Source organism: Lissotriton helveticus, chromosome 6 (genome assembly GCF_964261635.1).
Source record: "Lissotriton helveticus chromosome 6, aLisHel1.1, whole genome shotgun sequence".
NCBI classification, from domain to species: domain Eukaryota; kingdom Metazoa; phylum Chordata; class Amphibia; order Caudata; family Salamandridae; genus Lissotriton; species Lissotriton helveticus.
Genome location: NC_136067.1, coordinates 1,589,844,645 through 1,589,869,715, shown reverse-complemented (window position 1 = coordinate 1,589,869,715; position 25,071 = coordinate 1,589,844,645). Strand labels below are relative to the sequence as shown.

At 46.1% G+C, this 25,071-nt stretch overlaps 1 protein-coding gene across 2 annotated transcripts in view; it reads right to left on the bottom strand.

The window, feature by feature from the left end:
• Positions 1-25,071, bottom strand: part of MTHFD1L (methylenetetrahydrofolate dehydrogenase (NADP+ dependent) 1 like) — a 1,218,839-nt gene that overhangs the window by 1,063,970 nt on the left and 129,798 nt on the right. The window contains exon 1 of one of the 2 annotated variants that reach the window (XM_078649386.1): positions 20,975-21,226. The exons of the other annotated variant lie outside the window; for it this stretch is intronic. Within the exon in view, the coding sequence (XP_078505512.1) occupies positions 20,975-21,168 (194 nt within the window). The 5' untranslated portion in view covers positions 21,169-21,226. Of the gene's footprint in view, positions 1-20,974; positions 21,227-25,071 lie in introns of those variants that run through there. 2 annotated transcript variants of the gene reach the window in all.

The following is a 25,071-nucleotide window of genomic DNA, read 5'->3' as shown; positions in this document are numbered from 1 at the left end:
TGAATCAATAAACACCATAATTAGGTTTGTTAAAATTGTAGTTATGCAGATTTACTACAGCCTATGACAGCGTGAATCACAGTAAAATGGCAGAAATATTGGGAGAAAAGATGTCAATCAAGACAACAAGACTATTTAAATACAAAGCAACCACCATAAGCAATCCACCTTTTGCCCTTTCTGAGGTGGTCGGAGTAGCTCGAATGAAGAAAATAAAAATCCAGAAAGTAGTTTGATGAGCACCAGGTTTCTTGAAAATAAATAATTTCAGAAGTTTTAACAAAAGAGATCCAATCTACATTCCCTTTCTTACCGTGTAATCCCACAATGATCCATCAGAAAAACATATGCATTTCCGAGTGCATACAATCAGTTAATAAAGGGATAATGGCATTAGTTCTAGCAACATGATCCGGAAAGGTGGAGCAGCATTTGAATCAATTACTGTTTAAGAAAAGACAGAACGTCAAATTTGTAAGAAGTAGGGACACCATCACTAGACGATATAGCCAAGAGCTATGACGAACAAGGGGCCAGAGAAGAAGTAGGTTGCGACAATTCTAGGTTTGTAAAAATAGACCAAAGGCAAAGGCTTTTTACTATGTATAGGCAAGTAAAGACAGAAAAGAAGCAGCAGTGATGCCAGCTGGCTCCGCTTGATCAAAGTATAATTCTAAGCCTCCCCCCCCATCAATCAGATCTCTCAGAGCCTATCCAGGAAATGCGCCTGAACATGTTAATATGATGGAACAAAAATCCCCACCACCTTGTTTTTCCAATTAAGAACGAGGTTCAGTTGTATCAGTTAAAGATGGGAAATTGGTTAAAACCAGGACAGATTTGCTTCATGAGGGAGACGTAAAACAGAGAGATGTTGGGCAGCAGAAGATATTGAATCATAGGAGATGTTTTTAGGTAACACTGTGCCAAAAGCATTTGAGGGAACAGTAGGAACAGAAGTGAGCTGTTGGCTATTAAGGGTAACCAGCATTGATTCGCTGGAATCCATCACAAGAGGATTAATATCAAAGGAGCTACATGGTTCAGCCGTAAAATATTTTTTGACCTTCCACAACTGCCTGCTCAGTCTCTCCACACCCCTGGGGGCCATCTTGAGCGTGTAGCAGCTCTGTTGAAGCTGTGTCCGTCCTAGGCTTATTCATGCTTTCCACCCTCCAACCATAATCTGCAAATACTGTCATCACTCACTAACTCCCTCCTACCTGGGAGCACCCTGGCACCAGGTTTGCCGCAGCCTCACAGCTGTAGGCTGCTTACCCTGCGCACGTTCTCCTTAAACCAGACCAGAAGGAAGGGAAAGCCTCCAATATACCACCAAAACGGAACACAGCTGGCATCCTAGTCACTAAATTCTTATTTCATTTCAGTGGGCAGACAGCAGTTCTGGGAAGACCCAGATGACAGAGGGAAGCCGGTATCATGAGCCCTCAGGAGATGATACCATATTGGGTCCTACTTAACTCCACCCACCTTCTGCCTTTCATTTTGGGTGACCAGAAGTTCTTTTCATCAACAGGCTCTAACCGACAGAGAGAGAATGGCAGAAAATAGAAAAAGAAGGAATGGAAAGATAGGTTAACAGTAAAAGAAACAAGCATTTGCAATGCAATAGTTATCACATTTACGAGAGTTTAAACTATAGGGATTGTAAAAGACAGTGCCTTTATTTACCGTTTTTTCTAATTAACACATAATTAAAAGGCATTTTCATTTACAATGCCACTAGCTCAAACTCTTGTAAATGCGAGACCTATAGAAAGAAGCTACTGCCATTGTCCTGGGCTGCTTGGATAGTGAAAGCGTGCATGGTGCCATGAATGTTGCAGGAATGCATGTAGTGCCTGCAGTAGGACAAACTCATTAAAGAAAACAGTGTTTACAGGCTTAAAAATACATACCACGTAACAACTGAAGTAAAAGGGCCAGTCCTCATGGAAGGTTACAAATGAAGACAAGGCGGTACTAAGGAGGGATTAACAAGCCTATTAACTAATCAAAAGCCAGCATTTACGAAGGACAACGATACAAGCCAATGACACATATGGGTGGAGAGTGGGCCGGGCTTCTATTACATACTTGAATACAGCATGGCTTGTAGAACAGTGCCTGCACTGCCCAGGCTCGACCAAAAAAAGACCCTAGGTGGGACCTCTGGGAAAAAAACATAGCATGACAAAGGTGGACTCCAGAAATTAATACAACACTATATACAGCTTCTGAAACTAATCTGAATGTTTCATCTGAAATATTGTGAACAGGAGAAAACACTCCAGAGTACAGCAGTAGAACTGAACGTAATATTTATGAGGCCTCTGATTGTGTGCCCAAAAAATAAAACTCCAGTGGAGGCCTTCCAAACTATACACAACATGCAGGCGTGGCCATATGTACTGTACAAGGTAGCTTGAAATATATCCAGAACTGGACACAATATGCCAGGTGTGGCCGTATCTAGTGTACACAGTAACTTGAAATACACCCAGAGCTACCCACAACATGCCAGGTGTGGCTTTCTGTTCTGTACGCAGTAACCTAAAATACATCCAGACCCACACACAACATGCCTGATGTGTATGTAAACAGTTCAGCGGTGACACAACGTCCTTTTCTGTTAGTTGTAGCTCTAGTCACTAGTATATCTGACATCAAGAAAAACCCAACAGACGCTCCAACGATTATTTTTCTTAAACCACCTAAGTGATCCCACCTCTGTTGGATGGGGGCAAGTGGCACAAATTAGATCTCAAACCACTCCTCTAGACAGCAGAAGCAAGTATTAATGGCTCCTTGCTCGTGCCGGCCCTCTTGCACAAACAACTGTTCTCAAACGTGTGTGCAATAGTCCAGCAGCACTGGACACAATGTGTAAATACACCACCACAAACTTGTACCACACTTAGTGTACAAATGCGCATGCGTTTTAATAAATTGACTTGCAATTCTATCAGGTATGTCTTTTTATGTGTCAAAATCTTTCAGGCATGGGCAAGTTGCTTGCATTGTACGACCAGTCATCTATTCCAACTGCTGTCCTTTTTTCCAAATTTTCTTATCTACCAGAAAGGCACAAGTATTAAAAATATCTAATTTCCCCATATACAGTCTACCAAAACAAACACGTTTTTCTAAAATCAATAGTTTGCTCATTCCACAAATTCTTAACCATCATTGAAAGGTTGTCTGCCTGCTTGCAGGTCCAAAGCTTGTCCTTATTCCAATGGGTTTGCTAAAAACCCACCAGTTACCATATTTATCTGGACACAAGTTGAACACTTTGGCCACAGCATAGATGTGGTGTGTCATTTTCTGCAGTTTCATAGACATGTCTCAGTGTTACATGTTGACATTTTCTCCCAGTAGAGTCTTCCAATTCAATGGCTATCCTACCTATGCAGAGCACGCTGTCCGAAGGATTACTACATCTGCAGAAGCAGTAGCTTTCGTCAGGGGTCCATTTTGTTGTTGAGTGGACCACTACTGACTGAGTCCCTAATGTGGTGATAACAGGCTTATTTTCCCTCACAAGTCTATAAAGATTCCTTTCTAAACTGCTCATTATCTTGATCCAGTTATTTTTTTTTGCATTATGCCAATGCCGGCAGCTTAAATATGAATCCAATAGGCTACACACAGCAGCTGCCAAACTCCTAAAAAGGGATGACCGTGCAAATGAGGGTCCATTGTTGTATGGTGCACTGTGCAACTCGTAAAGCAATCCCTTGCACCCTCCCTATATTTCCTAAGGTCATTCTTGTGGCTTAACAACAGCACAGACATGCTCGTTAGCCAATTTCCTTTGAAAGCGACCCCCGTTTCCTCCATGTCCACCAGGATGGCAGACATTTTAGTCCAGACAGTCCCCCGCTGATACTCCTTGACCATAGATGTTTGTTGGCTCTTCCTGAAGTTTGCTGCTTACATCTCGGTTTTCTTTTAACTGAAATTTCTGCTGTGGTTAGGAGTTAGTGCAACCTACCCCAATGTTCTCTTTAAAGTCAGGTAAAGTGTGAAATGCTGGGCTCAGCTGTACAAGATCTGGTTCCTTGTTAGACCAATGGGAGGTGAGTGATAACACTTACCTGGCTTTGCCTTCGAAAAACACTATTCATCTCACCTGCTCTAACCGGAAGAAATTCAAAGAAAATAGTCCTTGGCATTAACTACATCCAAAAAAGAGAAATAAACATAAGTTGCCCTAGCTGATGGCGTAAATGAATTCTATTCACTACAAAAATATTGTAATGGGACTATAGAGGAAGCAGCATTAGCAGGTGTTTGGGGTCTGTGTACCTTATCAAACAACGCTTTGAGTCCAGAAGCAAAACAGAATATTGAGCACCAAAAATATATTTTGTATGAACTTTGATGCTATGCTCACACAGAACTTCAGTCTTGTGGTCTTGATTTCTCAGCCTCACTTCATCTTACTCCATGTGTCATATTACTAAGAATCCTTGTGCTTTGAGAATAGTTTTACAATAGCGGGTGTGCTCGCATTCTACCAAGCGCCCTCTGCGTTCACATTTACTGCTTGCGGGGGATACTACCACAACACTGCCTTTGACTATGTGTGCAGCGGAGCACGGTTTGGGACATGTCCTCTCACATGGAGGGGCATTGTCCTGAGTCGGCCCGTAGCGCCGTTAACAGTCAGTGTTATTTCACTACCCCAGCCTGTGGCAACGGACCACGCTCTGCGGATGCTATAGTGACTGTTGAGCCACACGCAAGCTACTCCATGGGCTTGGCACCTACGTACCTTTCCCTTACCTCACTGGGTTCAGTAACTTGCCCCTTGTGCCGCCCGGCTCTCACCCTTACCCAGTGGGCGACTCCCCCCCCTCCCCATTTTGCTGGTGCCTCTCCATGTTTACCTTTGCTCCCTTTCTCCAGGACAACCACCTCGAGGAGTCCTACGTCGGGGAGACGACAGGAGCACAAGCGTCATAACTTCTGGGTGAGACAGGCCTTACCTCATTACGCTTCTTCTGTGTTTTAACCAGTCACTTGGCTTCTTCCTTTTTTGACTTGTGCTTCTCACCTTTGTATTTTTTATGATGCAGAGCATTTAGCATACTGTCTCTTACTGTGATGGATGAACCTTATTGTGTGAGTGAGTCTGCTAGGACATAACTGACCTCCTGTGTATTGTCTTTTTATGTCATCCCCCTCCCTTAGGTTTCAACAGACCTGGGCGGGACTACGTACTCGCACCTTGTTTTCTGCAGTGGGTAGACACACTTCCACCCATAGCACTTAGTGTAGATAGTCTTTAGGTCCTGATGAAATGCACTGTATCGCTTCGAACACCTTTGCATGAAACATGTTGACCATGGGTATAGAGTAGGGACTGGCTCCCCGGGACCCTTAAACCAGAGAGCCTCCACTCGGTTTTTAGTAAGGTGGATTACCACTTTATTAAAGTTCCTCTGTGGACTACCAAACCTTTTTTAACCACTTACGCACATCTATACGCACGCACCAACTCCCACCTCTCCCTTAGGACCCTCACGCCCACGGCACCATATGGCAGGAACAAAAGATCTCCGCTAAAGAGCCCCTTTATGGGTGCCCGTCGGGTATTGCACCGCTGACCCGACGAGGAGCGAGCCCATTCGATGAAGCATGACACCTAGCTTGCTGGGTGTGTGAGGACTCTAGTTCCAACAAGGAGGATTCCTTCCTGTTTGCCTTCCACTCACTTTGGTTTATCTGCCATTTTCCCCCCCTTTAACCTAGGGATCTGCGTACCCTTTTTTGGTCTACTATCGCACCAATATTGATATTTCGGACCATTTTTCTTCTTGAGCAAGAGAGATAAGGGCCTAATAGTTTTGCTCCAGACCATATTACATGATGATTTTTTTTTTGCTCCAAGGCAAAATGTTAAGACATAGATCGAGAAACACCTGCAAAATATATGAAAATGTTAGTGCTAAAAAATAATTTAATTTCACACATGAAATTGAGTTTTTAATGTTGTGTCTACTAATACATTTTTTTTTTGAAAAGAGCATTTGCACCCATCCTTCACTTTGGAAAACAAAAGAAAATTGTAATACAGAAAAATACTTAAGATGTAGTTTAGTCCATGCATGGCATGGTGCAAGACCTAGAAGCAAACCGGTTTTACCTATTGTATAAGCAACAATAGTGGTGCAAAATGCATGTGTTGTATTTTTCCGCCGTGGAGCAAATCTTTGAGTAATAGGGCTGAATGTGCCTTGTTAGAGACGTACAATGAATCCATTGTGCTAAGCGTGCATCAGCTTGGGCACCGCATTGGCTGCATTTGTAGGTAATGCTGGCTTTATAAAGAGGAGTGGTATGTATGGACTGCATTTCTTTCCTGGCTCATGCTCCCCAGGAACACCCCCTCCAGTAAGCAGCTTCAATGCAGTCTCCGTACATGTAGTTAGCGTACCTCATGGCCATCTTGTGCTCCATCCAGACCAGAAATGGATGACCAATAGCAGAGGGCATTGACGGGGCTCTTTGTAATGGGGTTAGAGGCGCTCAACTCGGGGGCGTCGACTCACATTCACCTCAAAAATCGTCAGCGTTTGAGGGGCTGTTCACTGACCTGTGGGGGCGGGTGAGGGACCTCAGTGCAGACAGGTAAAAGGCGCGACAGACAGTTTGTGAAAAGTAGGCACTTGGAAAGAAGAAGGCGGGTGCGCAGAAACAGAACAGCAGAGCGAGAGAGAAAACAAGGCAACAAGAGTGGATTTCAACGAAAGCCGACTGACTAAAAAAAACAGTGCTTTACCGTAACGCCGCAAGTAAAAGATCTAGTCCAGATGGGCGGTCTCAAAATGAGACAGGGCGGTAACAAGGAGGGACTAAGAAGCCTTATTTTCAATCGGAAGCCAACATCTACCATGGACGATGACGCCAGCCAATGAAAAATATGGGTGGGGCTTCCACTGCACTTCCACATCTGTCCCTAATACAATATGCCTCGCACAGCGAGCAGCGCATGCGCTGCAATGCTAGGCTCGACCTAAAAAGTGAGACATAACAAAAAGCTTGCAGATGACATAACCGACAAGTATTCGCCCACCGGGTACTAGACCACAATGGACAGTATGAAAACTATAACAACCCAATAACCTATGGAAATAGAAAGAAAACACTACATTAAAAATAGAAAAAAAGGGAAATTCATTGTAAAGAGGAATGACACATGCAGTAAACACATGTGCACTGGTTATGCGTAAAAGAGATAATAACCAATGCGGCAGACTCCTACGAAAAGCCAAGGGCAATTATGTTTTTTTTTTTTTTTTACCCAACCTTAAGAATATCTTTGAAAACGAGATGTAACGTAATCGATCACTTCCGACAAAAACACCAATATTAGGTCAAACTGCTGAGTTTGCAAAATATCACTTCTGGCCCTGCTTGTTGAAAACAAGTTAGATCAGGCCCTCTTGGATCACAGACAGTAGCTGCCAAAAGTTGACTGGGTTTATTTACTGCGCCACTTCTTGCTACGTGAGCGAGGTAATGTGCTAAGCAAGCACTTACTGGGTGGTGACCTCTGACCCCCGAGGGGGTCAGGGTCAAAACGGCAGCAAAGTTCACAGAAATCACACACCACACCAGACTAATGGCAGCTGGCAGGAAAAACTAGTCCGAACAGGTGTGCAGTGGAATCCAAAAGCTTCTGAACTAACAGCACGTATCGGAGAATTGCTCTATTAAGAAAGAAGACCGAAAATTGTATTTGTAAATTAGATCAAAAAGTACAATAATAGTAGCTGCTTGATTTGAGAGTCTATGACAACCAAGTAATGCTTTACTGTATGTAATGACCAATCCACCTGAATTGTTCAATAAAAATAAAAAAATAAAAAGGTGCAATAATGCCAAGTAGACCAGACAATCGATACTCCCTCAAAGATAGAACCCAATTCACTGCAAGTTTCAAGCTCGGAAATCACAAGCCTGCTGCAAAACGATCGGAGGGATTGGTTTCTAAAGCTGCAGAAATATTTGGTAAACACTTTCAAAGATCGTGCTGCTCTGCATTTCAACAATTTAGGCCAAACGTCTTTCCGCGGACACAAGCTACTTTGTGGCGCTTGCAATATTTACAAGTACACAATGTACTCGTACTCCAACCTACTAAAGGGGGGAAGAGGGGTCAAAGCATACTCTCTGTGCCGAGTTTGTACTAGTTAGAGAGAGGATTGCAATAAACTGGTTGCAATCGCCTAACCCAAAAATGAAATATTGGCTTACAGAGTTTCAAGAGTGCACGCTGGGAAAAGAATTACACGCGTTGAGATCTAGAACAAACGATAACTTAACAGGGGGCCTATCGGATTGTCCATGCCTTGCTGTAACCACCAGACTGTATTACGAGTACTAAGAAAACCAACCTGTAATGTACTATATATACAGTGTCTGCGAAAATAAGAGGGAGAAAGACCTGCTGGGCATAGGAAGGCTTGTTTTTAGGGAGATGGGATAACGGTCCCATTACTGCCATGGTAAATGGTACATGTTAAAATACAAGAGGGGGGGGGGGGAGTAATGGCAACGTACTTGACACATACTTTACAAAACATGTGTAACACTAAGTTCACTGCCTTGGCCCCTGTAGTGTGACCTGTCAATATCTGAGCCTTGTTTTGGATTACACCCATGTGTACTTGGGAAACAATGCGTCATTCCATTTGTAAGCATGAGTATTTGTAGAGTGCAAACCTAGCTAGATGTGAATGGAGCGCTAAACAAGGGCCGTTGCGTGCCCAGAGTTTCGTTTCAGGATTGTTCACAATGAAGCAGGACGTTTTGAGGTGATGAATCGTATTGTCCAGAGATAGAACGTCATCTTCAACCCCTATCTGAACTGCAGAAAGTTTGAGGTAGTTCTGAAGATACTTGAGATATGTATGGATTGCTTAGGGATTTTGGGAGCCCCTAAACCCAAGAACTCTGAATTAAGAACTATTTTCACATAATTACCAACCATTGAATTATACATTTAAATTTCAGAAACAGTTAAAGAAAGAAGACAAATGATAGACAATTTACATAAAATCTGCATGGATTCACCCATATCCTTTAACATTGCTCCTGTTCTCGATCTGCCCTTGCACTGCCTTGATCAATATACAGCACACAATTTGCCATGTGTAGGAAAGTGGAATATTATGTGGTATGGCGGGGTAGCCTTACAGAGTAATATCAAAATACGCCAAAGATGGTCCTTGGATTCACACTAATAAATCCTTAGCTCAGTCCTGGCAGAGTGGGAAAGTTCAGTCAGACTTTACTAGAGGAACAGGTGTTAAGCATTTCCGAGTACCAACATGGATGGTAAGTAGTTGACAACTCGAGAGAAACTCAACACCAATTAATAAAAAATAGAGTGTATTTTTACCTTAATTTAGACACCAAAATGAACAGAATAGCATACATATAACTGAAGTTATAGATTTTTGAAGCAATATTAAATCTGTGCAGTAGACAAAATAACATTGCGGTCATTGGCAAAATCCATTAGTGACAATATTCACTGCAGGTTCAGTACCTTTAAACCCTTATAGGTGTATGATCATGCAGGCCCCAAGACTAGACCACAAAAGTCAGATCCAAGCCTGCGAAGTCCAGGTGCAGAGTTGTTTTAGTAGCCCTTGGTGCTTAACGGGAGCCACGGATGGTGCTGTTTTTACTGCTTACACAGTACTGCAAGAAACAAAATGCAAAAACACAACAGCTATACAGCTGCTGACACGGGATGATGGTTGCACAGTGTTCTCTGTAGAGTCAAGTGTGGGGGTCAGTTACCGGACTGGTGACCAACAATCCCTGGCAGAGGTAAGCACTGCGAAAAGCTTCTGGAACTTCACTGGGTCTGGAGAAGTAATGTAGTGGCCTGAAATCTTGAGACAAGCAACAATACAACTCCCACAATGCACTAAACCACCTGGATTTGGGCAATCCCTCAGAGGACCCGATGGTCAGTGATTCTTTGGATCTGGCTAGTGTTTTTACCTTCAGTTTCCAGGAAACTAGTGCCACTAGTACAGGGGGGCTGCGAGGGTGTTTTTGGCTTCCTCAAGGGTCCCTCTCTTCGGGACTGAGAAGTGTTTGCCAAGGACGAGGGTCGTTCACTCAGTTCCACGTCCTTCCTCAGGGTAAAAGTATCCCTCTTTGCTGTGTGCAGTGGGCAAAGTCCTGTTGTCGGCAACTCGGGTCGCCTCTTGATCCTTATTTGAAGTAAGCTGTTCAGATCTGAGGTTCCAGTGTTTGGGGGGTGTCCCTTAAATCCTAGATTTAGCATAGTAAGGGGTGGGGGAGCTACTAGCCAATGGGCAATTAGTCCCTGCAGCTAATCCGCCCCCGAGGTGACCACATCCGACGGTGTGGGCCACCTTTTCTACCCAGAACCCACTATTTCTGCCCTCCTAAAGATATCAGAATTCTATTTTAAGTGTAGATGTCAGGCTGCTCACCATGGAGGTTTGGCCAGCCTTTTTGGAGGTGTACACCTCCTGCATACCCAATATCCCCTCTTGCACAGGTGCAAGTATGCCTGGAGCAAGGGGAGACCTGTGTCCTCGTCAGGGGGACAGCCCCGATGCTTATCAGAGGCGGTGCAGCCTTTGAAGATCACTGCTCTGATATGTCACTTCACTAGTCTGCCTGAGGGGGAAAAGATGTGACCTCCTTCCTGCTCAAGCCTTTGTTCTTGACTTCTGGGAAGAGGTGGCCCCTCCATTAGGGCGGAGGAGCGATGCCCCCCCTGCCACCACCTGCACATAAAATAATTATAAAACTGGTTTTAACTTTTAAACCTGTTTTTTTTAGAATTGTTTTATATGTTATTCCACTTGTACCTGCCCCAGGACTCTGACAAGGGGGATGACACTGTGGTGGGGGAGTGGTAGTGCTCTCCCTTGTCCATTCACTGCGCATGAGGTGTTTGGCCTGTAATTTCAGGCCGGCCAAACTCTAATGCTCAGTGAAGCTTTCTCCAGCCCCAGCTGCATTGTTGAGGCTGGAGAGAGCAGGCACAGGCTTCCAGTCTCCCTGGGAGCACAAAGTCCAGTGTTCTTGCCAATCCTGACTCTGCTTTCATGCAGCGTCATGATTGGGTGCAGTGCAGTCTGGGAGCCAGTCCCAGAAGCAGGAAGAGGGTGACTGAGGCGGTGCAATCAGGTAAAAAAAATGTTTTCAATTCTTATGTGGTCCCCGACCCCTTCTCCTTCTCCTTCCCCTCCCCAGATCCCTCCTCCGGCCCACCCTGACACTTTGGCTGCTGCTTCTGGGACTGATCACACTCCCTAGCAGGAGGTCAGAATCTTCTCTTCGCAGCAGCAGGCATGGAAAAGTGCAGGCTGGTCAGCCAGAGCACAGTGCAGCTGGGGCAACCAGGTGGGCAACTGGGTGCCTGCCAGCTTTCCCTTGACTTCAGATTTATTTTGGGTCTGCTCGGGTACAAGTCCCACGTTATCCTATGGACCGCCTATCAGTGGAGAAGTGTGGTTCAATGATTAGAGCGGCAGACCCTGATGCAGAGGTCTGGCCCGGGACCAGGGTTCAATTCCTGCCTTGGCTGGTCTCGGCGGATCTTGGGCTCATAATTCCTCGGACCGGATTTCTCGCCTCGGTGCCTACTCTAAGCATGGGTCCCACGCTGCAACTCTGGGCAATAGCTTGCTTAGTCTCCACAACGGCCCCCTACAGCGCTAGGGATGCCTGGTTGCACCCTGGGGATGCCCAGGAGTGGACATTTCACGGGGAAAAACCAGGAAGGGTTCCCTAGTGGTATAAGTACAGCGCCAGGAAACTCAGGAGTATCAGTGCGCTTTGCAAGTACAGCTACATTTACTTATTTTATACTTTAATGGTAGACACTATAGAGACATAAGCTTGAACTTACATGCCTACACTTTCGGTATACTGCACCTTCCCTCCTGGGCCTTCTCTAGGGGTGACTTTCTTATCAAGAGCAGTGCATCCAACTATGCCACACATGGTGAGGGCACAGTCAAGGTCGAGCAGTTTGCACTGCTCTCGCAGTCTGCAATGGCAGGCCTGCTGTCAGTAGTTTGCTTGGGTCACCCAGGGTGGCATAAGACTGTGCTGTAGCACAGGGATCCCTTTATCACTTATGCCCTGGGAACTCCTGGTACCATATACTAGGGACTTATAAGGGGGTAATGTCCTCTGTAGTAACACAGTTATCAAGATGTACACAGTGCAAGAGCGCATATCATCCATCCGGCTGGGTGAGGATGGTGATAGGTGCTTCTGCATGGTAAACCTCTTGAGGACGGTGTGACTACAGGGGACATCGTCCCTCCCCAGACTGGATGGCGGATAACCCCTTAGTGAGTGTTTACTAGCATTAAGAACAGCTAGAATTCACTCTGGTCCTTCTAGTGCATGCTTTTAACTTTTTACTATTGATGATCTGTTAGTCTAGGTCTTTAGGGATCCCTAGCCCCGACAAATGCCACCGACCGATATAGGGGACTTGGACTAGAGCAGAAACATGGTGCCGATAAGACGATAGTCTGAGCTGTTGTGCCCTTATTTTATCGCACAGTTGGTTTTAGATACACCAAAGGTCACCACTAATAAAGATGAAAAAACGGTTACCTCTAGGTACTTTTAACTTTATCTGAAACCCCCGTTTTTTTTCAGTAAATTATCTTACTTAAGAACTACCTCCATTGGGTTTACTAGAAGTCAAGTCCACCCTGATGGTATTGTCCTACCAGGATAGGAAGAGGTTGCCTATGATGAAGCATGTAACATTCTGTGAGTAATGCTTCCTCTTCCAATAAGATTGGTCTTTCTTCTCCTCTTATACTTACCCCTGTCAACATCAGAATCATGGTAATTTCGGTTCAGTGATTTGTACTATAACAGTGATAAAAACAGCGCTGTAGAAGCCACCATACCTTTATGCGTTTTTGTTCTGAATGAAATGACCACAGATTGACACAGCATAGCTTCCAGTTTTCTCAGGTTTTTTTTTTAACTGTTTTCTATTACCAGCATGGAACTATCCAGAATTATGTGATGCCATTCGCCTGTATTAGCTAACTTCTCTGCCAGATACAGATTGGAGCAACTTCTGGTAGACTTGTTTGTGATCTTAAAGATGTGGGTTGGAGGCATTGCCAGTGTAGTAAGAGTGATGCACACAAATTTCTTTAGGGCTTTGATAAGCTTTGCTCCTGCATGTAAGATGCTTTCAGGAGAGCTACTGTGTTGTAAGGGATACCCCACAACTGGGCACTGTCTACATCTAGGTGCTACAGAAATATGGCTTGGACTGTTCTGAATATGGTTTCAGGGAAAGAGGGTTTCACTTTCTTCACAATGAGTACTTGAACATGTCCTGTCACTGATTGCAGTTTGTATTGGCATTTGTTTAATAAAATCAATACATTTAGTTTACTGTCCCATAGAAAATAATTGGTATACGATATTAAGTTTCATCGTAATCTCTGGCTAGGAAATAGCCACAAATTTCATTGTGGGCTTTTTGAAATATTTATAAGAAGCCCAGTTCACTGAGGAAGTCAGATTTGTAATACATATTTTAGAAGCATGACTTATTAAAAAAATTCTAATTCTGCGTTTTGTTCTCCCATCTCTGCCTGCCAGTTTTTAGCATTTTAATCAGAATGAATGAGGAGGGTGGGGAGACAGGGACTTGCACCCAGGATAGTGACAAAAGGCCTTAGGTGTCTGGATGTGTTTTTGTGCCCTTGACAGGATGGCATGTGAGTTGGGAACAAGGACTAACTTCAAACTGGCCTACTCTGTGACTTGCAGATATAGCTAACACCCAGGCCTGCACCTTCTTTTGCACCCTCAGAAAGACAGGCCTCCATCACAGCAGGGATCTTGTTGACATCACAGTATCAGATCCTGCTTGAGTGCCAAAGCCTGCTTGGCAGGGCTGCTGGGGTTTTTCATATGACACTTGGGGCGCACTTCAAAGAGGCCCCCCGTTACAAGAAAATGTTAGGAGGCAGGACTCCTGCACCTCCACATTTCCCCCACTCATTCCTCAGATAGACTGGCCCCAATCACAGTGGACCTCCTTTTGAATTACAGTGTTGAAGCCGGTTTGTTGTATGTAAACTCAGCAGAACAAACATTTCAATTGTACTTCAAAGAATGCCAAAACAATGTGCGTTTCCACAATCCCATTCCTGAAAACTTAACTTTGCTCTACCAGACTTCTGTCTGAGTTTGTTGGGGGTGCAGTGACTGCCAAAACCTGGATTATAGTCTTAGATGTGGGAGGGCTCTTGGTTAACCATAGTGCTCTGCCCAGTACTCAGAGCCCAAGTTTAGTGTGGCTGAAGACTACAGCCATCTTGAAAGTTCCCAATGTGGATAGAGTTAGCCCCAGGAAGCTATACACCATTGGTTAGGGTGCCCCCAAGGGCTACTCCTACCCATTAGATTGTGCCAGGCTTAAATGAGTCCTCTCCAGGCACCCACTTCAGTACACTCCTTAATCTGTGGAAGATAAAAAGATTGAACCTGTTGTCTGAGACGTGAAAAGAGCCTACACGACTAGGCCTGCCCTTCCTCTTGTACCCAGGACAAAGAAGTGGACTCAAGGGTCACAATAGGGACACAACAAGCTACAAGATGCCCTTTACTGCAACTGGACTGGACTTCTTCCTGTTGGTCACACTCTGCGAGTCCCTAATTGCCTCACCTGTGGTCCTTGGGTGGCTTTAGAAGTGTACTCCTGTGGTGGATTGGGACTTGAAGGACTAAAGATAGAAGGTATAATAGTTTGCACAGGACAAACATGGTTGGAATATCTGACCTGCACTTCATCACGGTCTGATTCAAATTGAGCTTAGGTTGACTAGCAATGGCATTCTGTGCTTCTTGGTGATATTTTTATATAAAACTTTAACAATTCTAATCTCCAGATTCCCTTATTTGATTTCTGCCATTTTAGTGTAATTTCATTTACTACATGTAACCCTTTTTCTAATTTAAATGTTGGATTTTGATTATTTTGTCATTCAACTTTATTACTGTTTTGGTACTGCATAAATGCCTTACGCATTGTCCCCAAGTTAAGCTTGCCTGCTCTGTGCCACATCTACGAGGGGGTTGAGCTCAAGTTTATTTACTGACTTTAGTTGTTCACCCTGACAAGGATTGTAATTATTACTTGATGTTGGTACTTATCCCTCCAACGAAAAACCACATTTCTTACAATGCCTCAAAAATAAACTGTCTGCAATAGGTTAGAAAATAACTCTGCAAATCAAGTTAGGGAAAATCAATGTAGACTGTTTTCTATTGTAGCATGAATGACAGAGCGTCACAAGTTCTGAGATGGACGAAAGTCATATAATTAAAGTTGCAAATGTCAGAACTAATATCACAATATGGAAGAGGCAAAAGGGTGTTCACAACATAAGAATGGTGGTAGTGCTGGAAGACGGCTGTAGCACCACCTATATGCTGGATAAATGGATGCTTAAACACTGCAGGTAGGATCCTTGTGTAGCTGGACAAAATGCGATATTCAGTTGAGAGGTACCAGGCAGTAGTGTTTAAGAAGAAAAGAGAATAAAGGGAAAATGTTTAAAATTATTAGAGCTCGTAGAGTTCCTGCTGTGAAGGCAGAGATGAAGGCTCAAGGACAGATCACTTCTCTCATGATTACATGGCCGAGTATCATATAACAGTGGGGCTTGTGGCCAAAGTGGACTGGGCCTTGCCTTGAGCTATATGCCAAACAGCAAGAGCTTAGGACCTAATGGATTCCCTTTGTGCTTTCAGAAGGGACACAAGGTTGCGCTTATGCTAGTTATATCGGAGTAGTGGCCAGTAAAAGGTTATCTTACCGGAGACCTAAGGCAATCAACCTAAGTTCACTACCAAAAGAAGCAAGTATGCAGAAAAGAACCATACAGGCAGAAAAACAGATTATGGAGTATTGGCAAAATATAAACACAAAAAATATATATCCTGATGTCTAAGGAAGGGAAAGAGTGTGGTCATGGACTAAGACTAATATAAAATACAGAAAGGCTTTTGATGTCAGAGATGCAAAGGGTGCACGGCCAAAAAGTGGACGCACTGGTATTGCGCGCGCTGTGTATAGGTGGTGCAACTGGGTGAGTGGAGAACCCTTAAAACCACTCAACAGTTAGTAGAGGGAACTACCAACCCCCGTATGGACTAAGACTAAAAAGGTGTGTATAAAAATATACAAAATTTGTATGGATTCCCATCACTCACCATTCCAGGTGACATGCTTCATCATCTGGGTCTCCTTAAACAGGGCTGCAACTCCACCCTAATGATGGGGGAGCCCAAGGATGTTTTCAAGTTTGGCAAAACCAGATGTGAGCAAATGTAAATAGAAAATGTATGGGAAAGTGCAGTGCTGTGAGAGAAGTGAGATATAAAATTGAGGCGTAGTAAGACCCAGGAATTTATTATTGTCTACTACGTTCAAAAGTTAAAAACATTGCAAACAAAGACAGTTTAACCAGATAGCTGTCTATAATGATTCAATTGAATAATTATAGACAGCTATCTGGTTAAACTGTCATTGCACTGTTTTTAACTTGAAAACATCCTTGGGCTCCCGCATCATTAGGGTGGAGTTGCAGCCCTGTTTAAGGAGACCCAGATGATGAAGCATGTCACCTGGAATGGTGAGTGATGGGAATCCATACAAATTTTGTATATTTCTTATACACACCTTTTAAGTCTTAGTCCATGACCACACTCTTTCCCTTACTTAGGCTTCAGGATATATATTTTTTGTGTTTATATATTGTGTGGGGCTACCTATCCTGTGAAGTCTCTAAACCTTGGCCTCTGACCCTATCTAAATTTTCCTGTTTTATGTATTGGCAAAATAGTTAACTGGAGTAATTTCCACATTCCAGATCATTGTGACTTGGTCAAAAAAAAAAAAAAACACAGTAGGCGAGACTTCAAAAGAAAATGCATAATATTGTGGACCAATGGATCTAATTGAGAGCCCTCTTTCCACACTCCCATTTAAAGCAGAGATGGTCTTTAATTTCAGAGAGCGGATGTTACTGCATTAGATCTGGAAAAGAGCAGAGGTGGGACAGAATGTCTTGAGGCATCTGCATGCCTTATACAGGAATGGAAGCAAACATACTCTACAGACCATTCTACTTGCAAGAGGGTTCCAGAACATGCTAATTTGTCTTTCCAGACATCTTAACTGCACAGTTACAAAACCTTGTTTAAAGGATTAGGGTCAAAAGTTTTTTTTTTTTAAAGGGATGACAGGATATCTTTAGAGACACCAGAACCCCCATCTCTCGCAAACAGTAGACTTGACATGTTTTGAGAGTTTGGACACTTCTCTGCATTGAATTCGCTGGTATAAATCAGAGATTCGCCATTGGGGGAGTCAGGGGTAAAGAGTTCTGTCCACGGACAGCCCATTTATGCAGCAGATATATAGGGGGTGCAAGACTGCTGCAGATTTGTGCATTTGAACTAGATGCTGCTGCCTGCCAGATATGCTAAAAGCAGCAATCATTGTGGCTGTCCGGCGTGATCTCCCAGTTAGAACTGAAGGTACTTATTTTTCCTTTGTCACAGCATTAATGTGTTACTCCCTTCCTATTTATCTATGAAGAAGTGCTAAGCATCTTACCGCCCCAAAGACTTGAAAAGCTGGATTTTTCCTCTACTAATCACTTAGAACAACTGACCACCTAAGCCCGATCCCCCCCACCAAACCCCAGGCCCCCATCCCCACAGTATGTATGCCTAACGTGCAGGTATGTTTTTGAGGTCACTGTCCATAACACAAAACAACCACATTATTTATGCTACTTTGCATTAAATGAAAGGGTATTTCAGGTGCACTGGTGCCATACAGTACTATTAAGTAATTAGCTTCGTGTATAAACATTTCTGCATTCCAAAAACTATCGATTTGCATCCCATGCTTCCTTCTTTTTCTCTCAGACTACCCATAAGAGTTGGCAACTACTGGTAAAGCTAACAGGCCTCTCCTTTCAAACGTGGGCACAGAGCTGCCAATCTCTACATTATTGTTTAAAAAGTAAAAGAAATTAAAACATTTCAAAATATTGGAGGAATAGCAGGCACATCCAACAGTATCATAAAGCTGTACATTGACAACTGTTTAGCAGCTTAAGGCGAGAGAACTAGAAAGTACAGGGACTTTCATTGAGTGCTGAATGAAAAAGAAAAAATAGTACCCAAAATGTGAGCATTGGAAGGATACAAAGCAGCAAATCAAACTGATCGTAAAATGGAGGAAAAGCCATCAAATAAGAAGCAAGAAAATGAGAGTGAATACGCCAACGAACGGTAAGCAATGGATTCAATAAAAGCCCCGAGTTAATTCACAATAAACCTTTTGCAACCAGACCGCTTGTGCTGTCTGTGACGCTTCACCCAAAAACTTGGCAACACCGAGCTTACGGGGGTATCTGAACAGCTTCTGAAGCTTTAACATTGGCTCGACTAAAGCATGGCTGCTCAGTAGACATTAACTATTCAAACAAAAATTCAAGAACAAAACATGCCACATGCTAAGTATGCAATACCTAAAACCCATGTCACGCATTACACTACAATACAAAGGGCAGACTACTAAGCTTCAAAGTGTGCACTTCCAACCATTGTTAGCAATGTCCACTCTGTCGAAGAGCTACATGACCTACCTTTTGAAATTAGTTTCCACTTTTGGGACTCTTGAGAAACTAAATGTTAATAAAGATGTTGACCCTTGGATGTCACATGCAGTCAAATGGTAAACAATACCATTTTCGTTGGCACACTACTTGGTTTATGGTGACTGCACATCATTGCCTATAGACAGGGCCAGCCTTTGCTCAAAAAGCACCCTGGGCAAAACCAAATTTGGCACCTTCTCTAATCCTCCTTTAATTTTCTCCCTCCCTCACTGTTACACCTCTGCCTTTCCTAGGCGCTGTATACAATGATCTTTATTATGACAACTTGAAGCTGCTTTTGTGCTATGCGTTGTTTGGGGGTAAAATAAGTCTGCGTGTCATGTCTGTTAGTGCCCTTCCATTTCTGGTGCTTTGCAGCAGTTTTAGATCTTAGAGTACCTCGTTGCTCAAATGGGGGGGGCAATTTCTGATATTTATATGTTTCCCTCGCCGTAATTGCTTGATTTTTGATCGTGAGAAAGTAGTCACTCATAATTACACTGAAATTATGAAAACGTCACACATAAGCAATCTGAAACCTTGGCAGCTATGAAAAGCCTGCTCCGCCGTCTAATGCAGATCTTCCGCTGGATCCCGACCGAGACCAGGAAGACTGTCACCCAGGCACTCGTCACCAGCCGACTGGACTACGGAAACGCCCTCTACGCCGGAACCACAGCCAAGCTACAGAAAAGACTCCAGCGCATCCAGAACGCCTCCGCCCGACTCATCCTGGATGTCCCCCGACGCAGCCACATCTCCAGCCACCTGAGGAACCTGCACTGGCTCCCCGTCGACAAGAGGATCACGTTCCGGCTCCTCACCCACACACACAAGTCTCTCCACGACCTGGGCCCCAAGTACCTCAACGACCGCCTGACCTTCTACACGCCCACCCGCCAGCTACGGTCCACCAGCCTCGCCCTCGCAGCCGAAGAGCCACCGCCGGAGGAAGATCCTTCTCTTACCTGGCTGCCAAGACTTGGAAATCCCTCCCCATCCACCTTCGGCTGACCCAGGACCATCTCGCCTTCAGGAAACAACTCAAGACCTGGCTGTTCGAGCAGTAGCATACCCCTCCCCCCAAGCGCCTTGAGACCCTCCCGGGTGAGTAGTGCGCTATACAAATGGCATGATTGATTGATTGAGTTGTATGTTGAACCTATTATGGCGACGTAGCCCCAGGAAACCTTCCTGAGAATAACTATGTGCTTATGAACATCATTCATTCATGAGTAACATTTTTATTGCTGCTATTCTAGCTGTGACCAAGATCCTTAGCAGTGTAAGCTGTGGAGCGAGACTTTAGGAGAAACAGGACAATGTTCAGAGTTATGGCTGGCCTGTGCCCTGCCACCTTCCCTGCTCCCGGCCTTGGATAACCCCTTGCTACTCAGTTGGGCTTAGTGGATGGGGCCTTTTGTGATCAAATACCAGTCAGGTCCCAAGTGATCAACCTTAGCTGTAATCTTTGTAACTGGTGGGTTCTTCACCTAATTGAAATACAACTTATTAACAGAGGATTTTCCGCCTTGAGAAAGCCCTGGCCTGCTGGCCCCTGGGCAAAACACGTGTCAGCTGTTGCTTGTTTTTGCACATGTCTAAAAATAAAGAAGAACAGACTACCACTAACGAGTACTCAACTTTCTCTATATATACACACACATGACGTCCAATATAAAATGGGGTGGGGGGGGGTGTATTCGCCCTATACATCTATATGATCAAAAAAGCGCACAAACCAATCACACACGTGAATAATTAGCAGCCTTTGGACACAAATATCATCCCTTGTCCAGCAAACTAAAACAATAATCAAGGAAAATGGAGGTCAGAGGATGTACGGGGGGGGGGGGGGAGTTGGAAGAAGAACAAGAGGAAGACAAACGAAGAGAGTGGGGACATTTATAAAGAAAATGAGCACTGCAGCCTCCAATAATAATACATAAAAAAGCAGGGAGGTCATTTGTGTGATCACCTAAACCTAGGGACCCGGAGTCCAGCTCGTTCATGAGTCATGACCAAGGCTTGCCCTGCCTGCAGTTTCGCAAGTTTGAGACCAACGCACGATGCTCAATTAGTTGCATTGGCTATAACAGGAAACTGTGCGGAAGTTATCACAGACCCATCGGCAAGTACCACGAGCGGCGTACACGGCAGCCAGCCTCCTCTGCCTGAGGGCATGTCTGCGGGTGATGGCTCAACACATGGTCATCCACTCACTCCCTCACCTGACAGAGGAGCTGTGCGGCGGCCCCTCCTGCGTCCATCCTGCCGAGGAGGGCAGCCCTTCCCCGGCACCGCCGACGCTGCTTCTGCTGCCGGCGCCGCGGAGCTGGAGGGCTGGGAGTCCTGCCGCCGGCGGGGTCCGGCGTCCACCCGTCACTGCCCCGCGGAGCAAGAGGACCGCGCGCAACCACCGCATGCTGCCCACAGCTAGTCAGAGGTACAAGTAAGAGGAAAGAAGGGTCGTACAGGAAAGAGAGGGGCGACTGGTTGACAAAAGCCGGGAGACTTCACTGCAAAGGGGAAGAGGTACCATTCAGAGCTGAAAGCATGGGCAAAGACCACGCCCCTCTCCCTCTGTGGGGCGGTGTCAGGCGTTGCCCCGCCCGGTGTTCTTCCAAGTGCCTATTTCTTTCAAGTGCTTACACGTGCGCTCCTCGTGTGTTTTGCAGCGTTTATAGAGCGGCGTCACGTTTTGCCATGTTTATATTATTTTTTTTAATCGTCTGGCTGAACAGCGTAGTTGTTGTAGCTAGATAATTAAGTGAGCATCCCCACAGAGGGGCCTTGGCTCCGCCCACAAAGTAGGTATAGTACAAGTTTGGAACCCGTTTTGATTGGACCGAAGTTATGTGCTTTAACAATCAAGAATTTGCAAAGCAATAGTTCTCGCATTACTAAAAGTTTAGCTATTGGTGTTGCATGATTATTTGCAACGCCAATAGCTCAAACTTTCAGTAATGCGAGACCTATTGCATTGCAAATGCTTGTTCAGTTCACACGAGTGACACACAATTGATTAATTGTACAAAGTCTGTAGATTCCGGATTGTATCTTTGGATATTCTATACGATTAGTGCAAAATACTTAATATGGTGAGGCTTAATTACTTTTCTGATACCTGTAGTGCGGTTAGCACACTAGCAGATGCACGTAACACGCATCCACACATCCGCAGGCCAGGCGTGGCCTGCGGGGGTCAATAAATGGAAGGCGTGCGCTCGGGCACGTCACTTCCGACGAGAACCAAGTGTGTGGGCTGTTGGCTGTCGCTGCGCGTGTCCACCCCGGCGCATGCGACCAGGCCTAATTATCAAGGCCCACGCCGGAACACCACATTGGCGACGAGCGGAGGGGGCCCAACCCTTGCCCGTTCACCGTGCATCGAGCGGTGCAGCCCGCTCGCTCCTGCGGTGCACACCGCGTGTGGCCTGAACCTGCTGGCTACACTACGGGGCCGCCGTGCCTTTTTCCTGCCCGCCCCTCGCCTGCCAGAGGGCGCTACCCCCCCTCCAACACTGCCCTGGTGAAGAGGTGTGGGACGGGTGCCTGCCGCCACGGCCGCCGTTCCTTCCCGCTCCACACGGCGGCCGGTTGCCATACCTCACGCATCTCGCGTGATACGCGAGGTCGACGCGCCCTGCGTTTTCCCACGCATTGGGAGTGAGTGGAGGGACGATTCTCCTGCAACGGGCCCTATCATCTGCCCTGCCAAGCGGCCGCCGTGCATGTCCTGTGCAGGAGTCTGCTGAGACTTGGTGTGACTGGCTGCTGCTGCCAAGTACTGTTATCCTGTGTGGAGACCCCTGCTGCTGCTGCTCTGACCTGCATCCCTCCACTGGCCAAGGGGCGCGTGAGCCCAGACGACAAACAGTGTCTTCTTCCCGCCAAGGTACACGTGGTGCTGCGCGCCTGCGGAAGGGACTGGAGAGGTTCTAGACTCCGCCGTCATGGGGGATGAAGACGCAGGGGCTCCCATCATCAACATCCCTTTCCAGCATGCTGCCGCTGGGGTGTTGCCGCCATTCAGTGAGGCAAGTGATCCATCCACCGCCTCACCCCGCTGGAAAATTTGGTTGGAAAGGCTCGAGAACTACTTTGTAATCACGAGGGAGACGGACGACGCGGTGAAAAGATCACTTCTTCTTCACTACGCAGGGGACGAGATCTTCAGGCTCTTCAAACACCTCCCCAACCCGACGGGGGTGACCACCTACGCTGCTGCTGTTACTGCCCTAAACAACCATTTTGACCCTCAATTAAACGTGGACTTCGAAGTCTTCAAGCTAGGGCAGGCCCGTCAGCGTGAAGGAGAATCCATGGACCAGTTCCACACTCGAGTGCGGGAGCTGGCTAGCTCCACGGATGAAGACCAGCCAAGAGCCATACGGCGCCAACTAATCCAGGGATGCCGAGATAAGACACTGAGGGGCCATATCCTGCGGAAACCAGGCATTTCACTGGAGGACATTCTCATCCTGGCCAGAGCACATGAACTTTCAGACGCCAGAGCAACGGCGATGGAGCAGGCCTTACACAAAACTCCCGCCAAAACGGAAACCGTCAAGGTGGAGCGCGCCGACGCAGTACGACCACGACCACGTGGCCAGGCGAAGAAGGGATACCGAAGAGACACTCCTCAAGGCCGCTGTGGATACTGCGGACATGAGCCTCACGCAGCCAAAGACTGCCCCGCTCAAGGTCAAACCTGCGGGAACTGTGGAATCCCCAATCATTTTGCATCGGTCTGTCGCAGAAAGAGCCAACCCAGGAACTCCAAGAAATCATGGACACCCACCAAAGCTGTCCGCCAACTATCACTCACGGACCCACCCCCGGAGAGAACGGACAAGTTCCTACCAATAACCTATGACGAGTCAGACTCGGAAGACGAAGAGTCGTATGTAATCTCCTTTGCCCGGGAGCTGAAACTCAGACGACGACCACAGCCAACATGTGTAGTACAGGTGGGAGAAAATGAGGTAAAAGCTATCATTGACACCGGCGCCACCGTCAACGTCATGGGGCTGCAAGAATTCAACAAATTGCGTCCTCGTCCGGAAGTCCTACGCTCCAAGACTAGAATCTTTGCCTACGGAGCAGACACTCCCCTCCCTCTAAAGGGGAAAATTGTGATACCCATACGAGCTGACGAGGCTGAAGTGACCGCGACGATACACATCATCGACCGAGAAGCCGACACGCTGTTGAGCAGCCACACCGCGGAGGACTTAAAGTTGATCGCTTTCGCCAACCGCATTCGGAACCACCAGGTGGAGGAATTACTGGAGCGATTCCCTGAACTGTTCAAAGGTCTGGGCTGCATCAAATGCGACCCAATCAAGCTCCATATCGACAAGTCCGTCACTCCCACAGCCCTACGCCATCGGCGAATACCATTCCACCTGCGGCCACTGGTGGAAAAGGAACTTGAAAAACTGGAGAACATGGGGGTCATTGAAAAGGTAACAGGACCCACCCCCTGGGTTTCACCCATGGTCATAGTCGAAAAGCCTAAACAGCCTGGCGAGATTCGGCTATGCATCGATATGCGGCTGCCGAACACAGCGATCAGAAGGGAGAGGCACCTAACACCCACGATGGACGACATCATAGCCGATGTGAACGGATCGAGGTGGTTCTCGAAAATCGATCTCAATGCGGGCTACCACCAACTACCCCTTGCCGAAGAGAGTCGCTTCATCACGACCTTCAGTACCCACCTTGGCCTCCGGCGGTACAAACGCCTCAACTTTGGAATATCGTCGGCAGCGGAGGTATTCCAGAACACCATCAGGGAACTGCTGTCTGGACTGCCGGGGGTACTCAATGTGAGTGACGATATCTTAATTCATTCCGCCACCGCATCCGAACATTACAAACAACTACGGGATGTGCTAAAAAGACTGAGCACCTATGGAGCAACCCTCCACAAAGAAAAGTGCCAATTTTTCCAATCATCAATTGAATTCTTTGGTTATGTGTTCAACCAGGAAGGGGTCCAAATTGATCCGAGAGTCCAAATCCATCAAGGACGCCCCAGCGCCAAAATCCCCAACGGAGGTAAGGAGTTTTCTCGGGATGGCCACGTACTGTGGCCGCTTCATACCAGGACTGGCAACCCGCAGCGAGCCCCTCCGAGCACTTACGAAGGCGGACGCCGATTGGACATGGGGCCCGAAGGAACACGATGCGTTTCAAGGCATTAAAGACGCCCTCCTTGAGAATGCAACGCTCTCATACTTCGACCCCGCCAAGCGGACCGAGGTCATCGTGGACGCAAGCCCAGTGGGCCTGGGGGCAGTCCTGACACAAGAACATG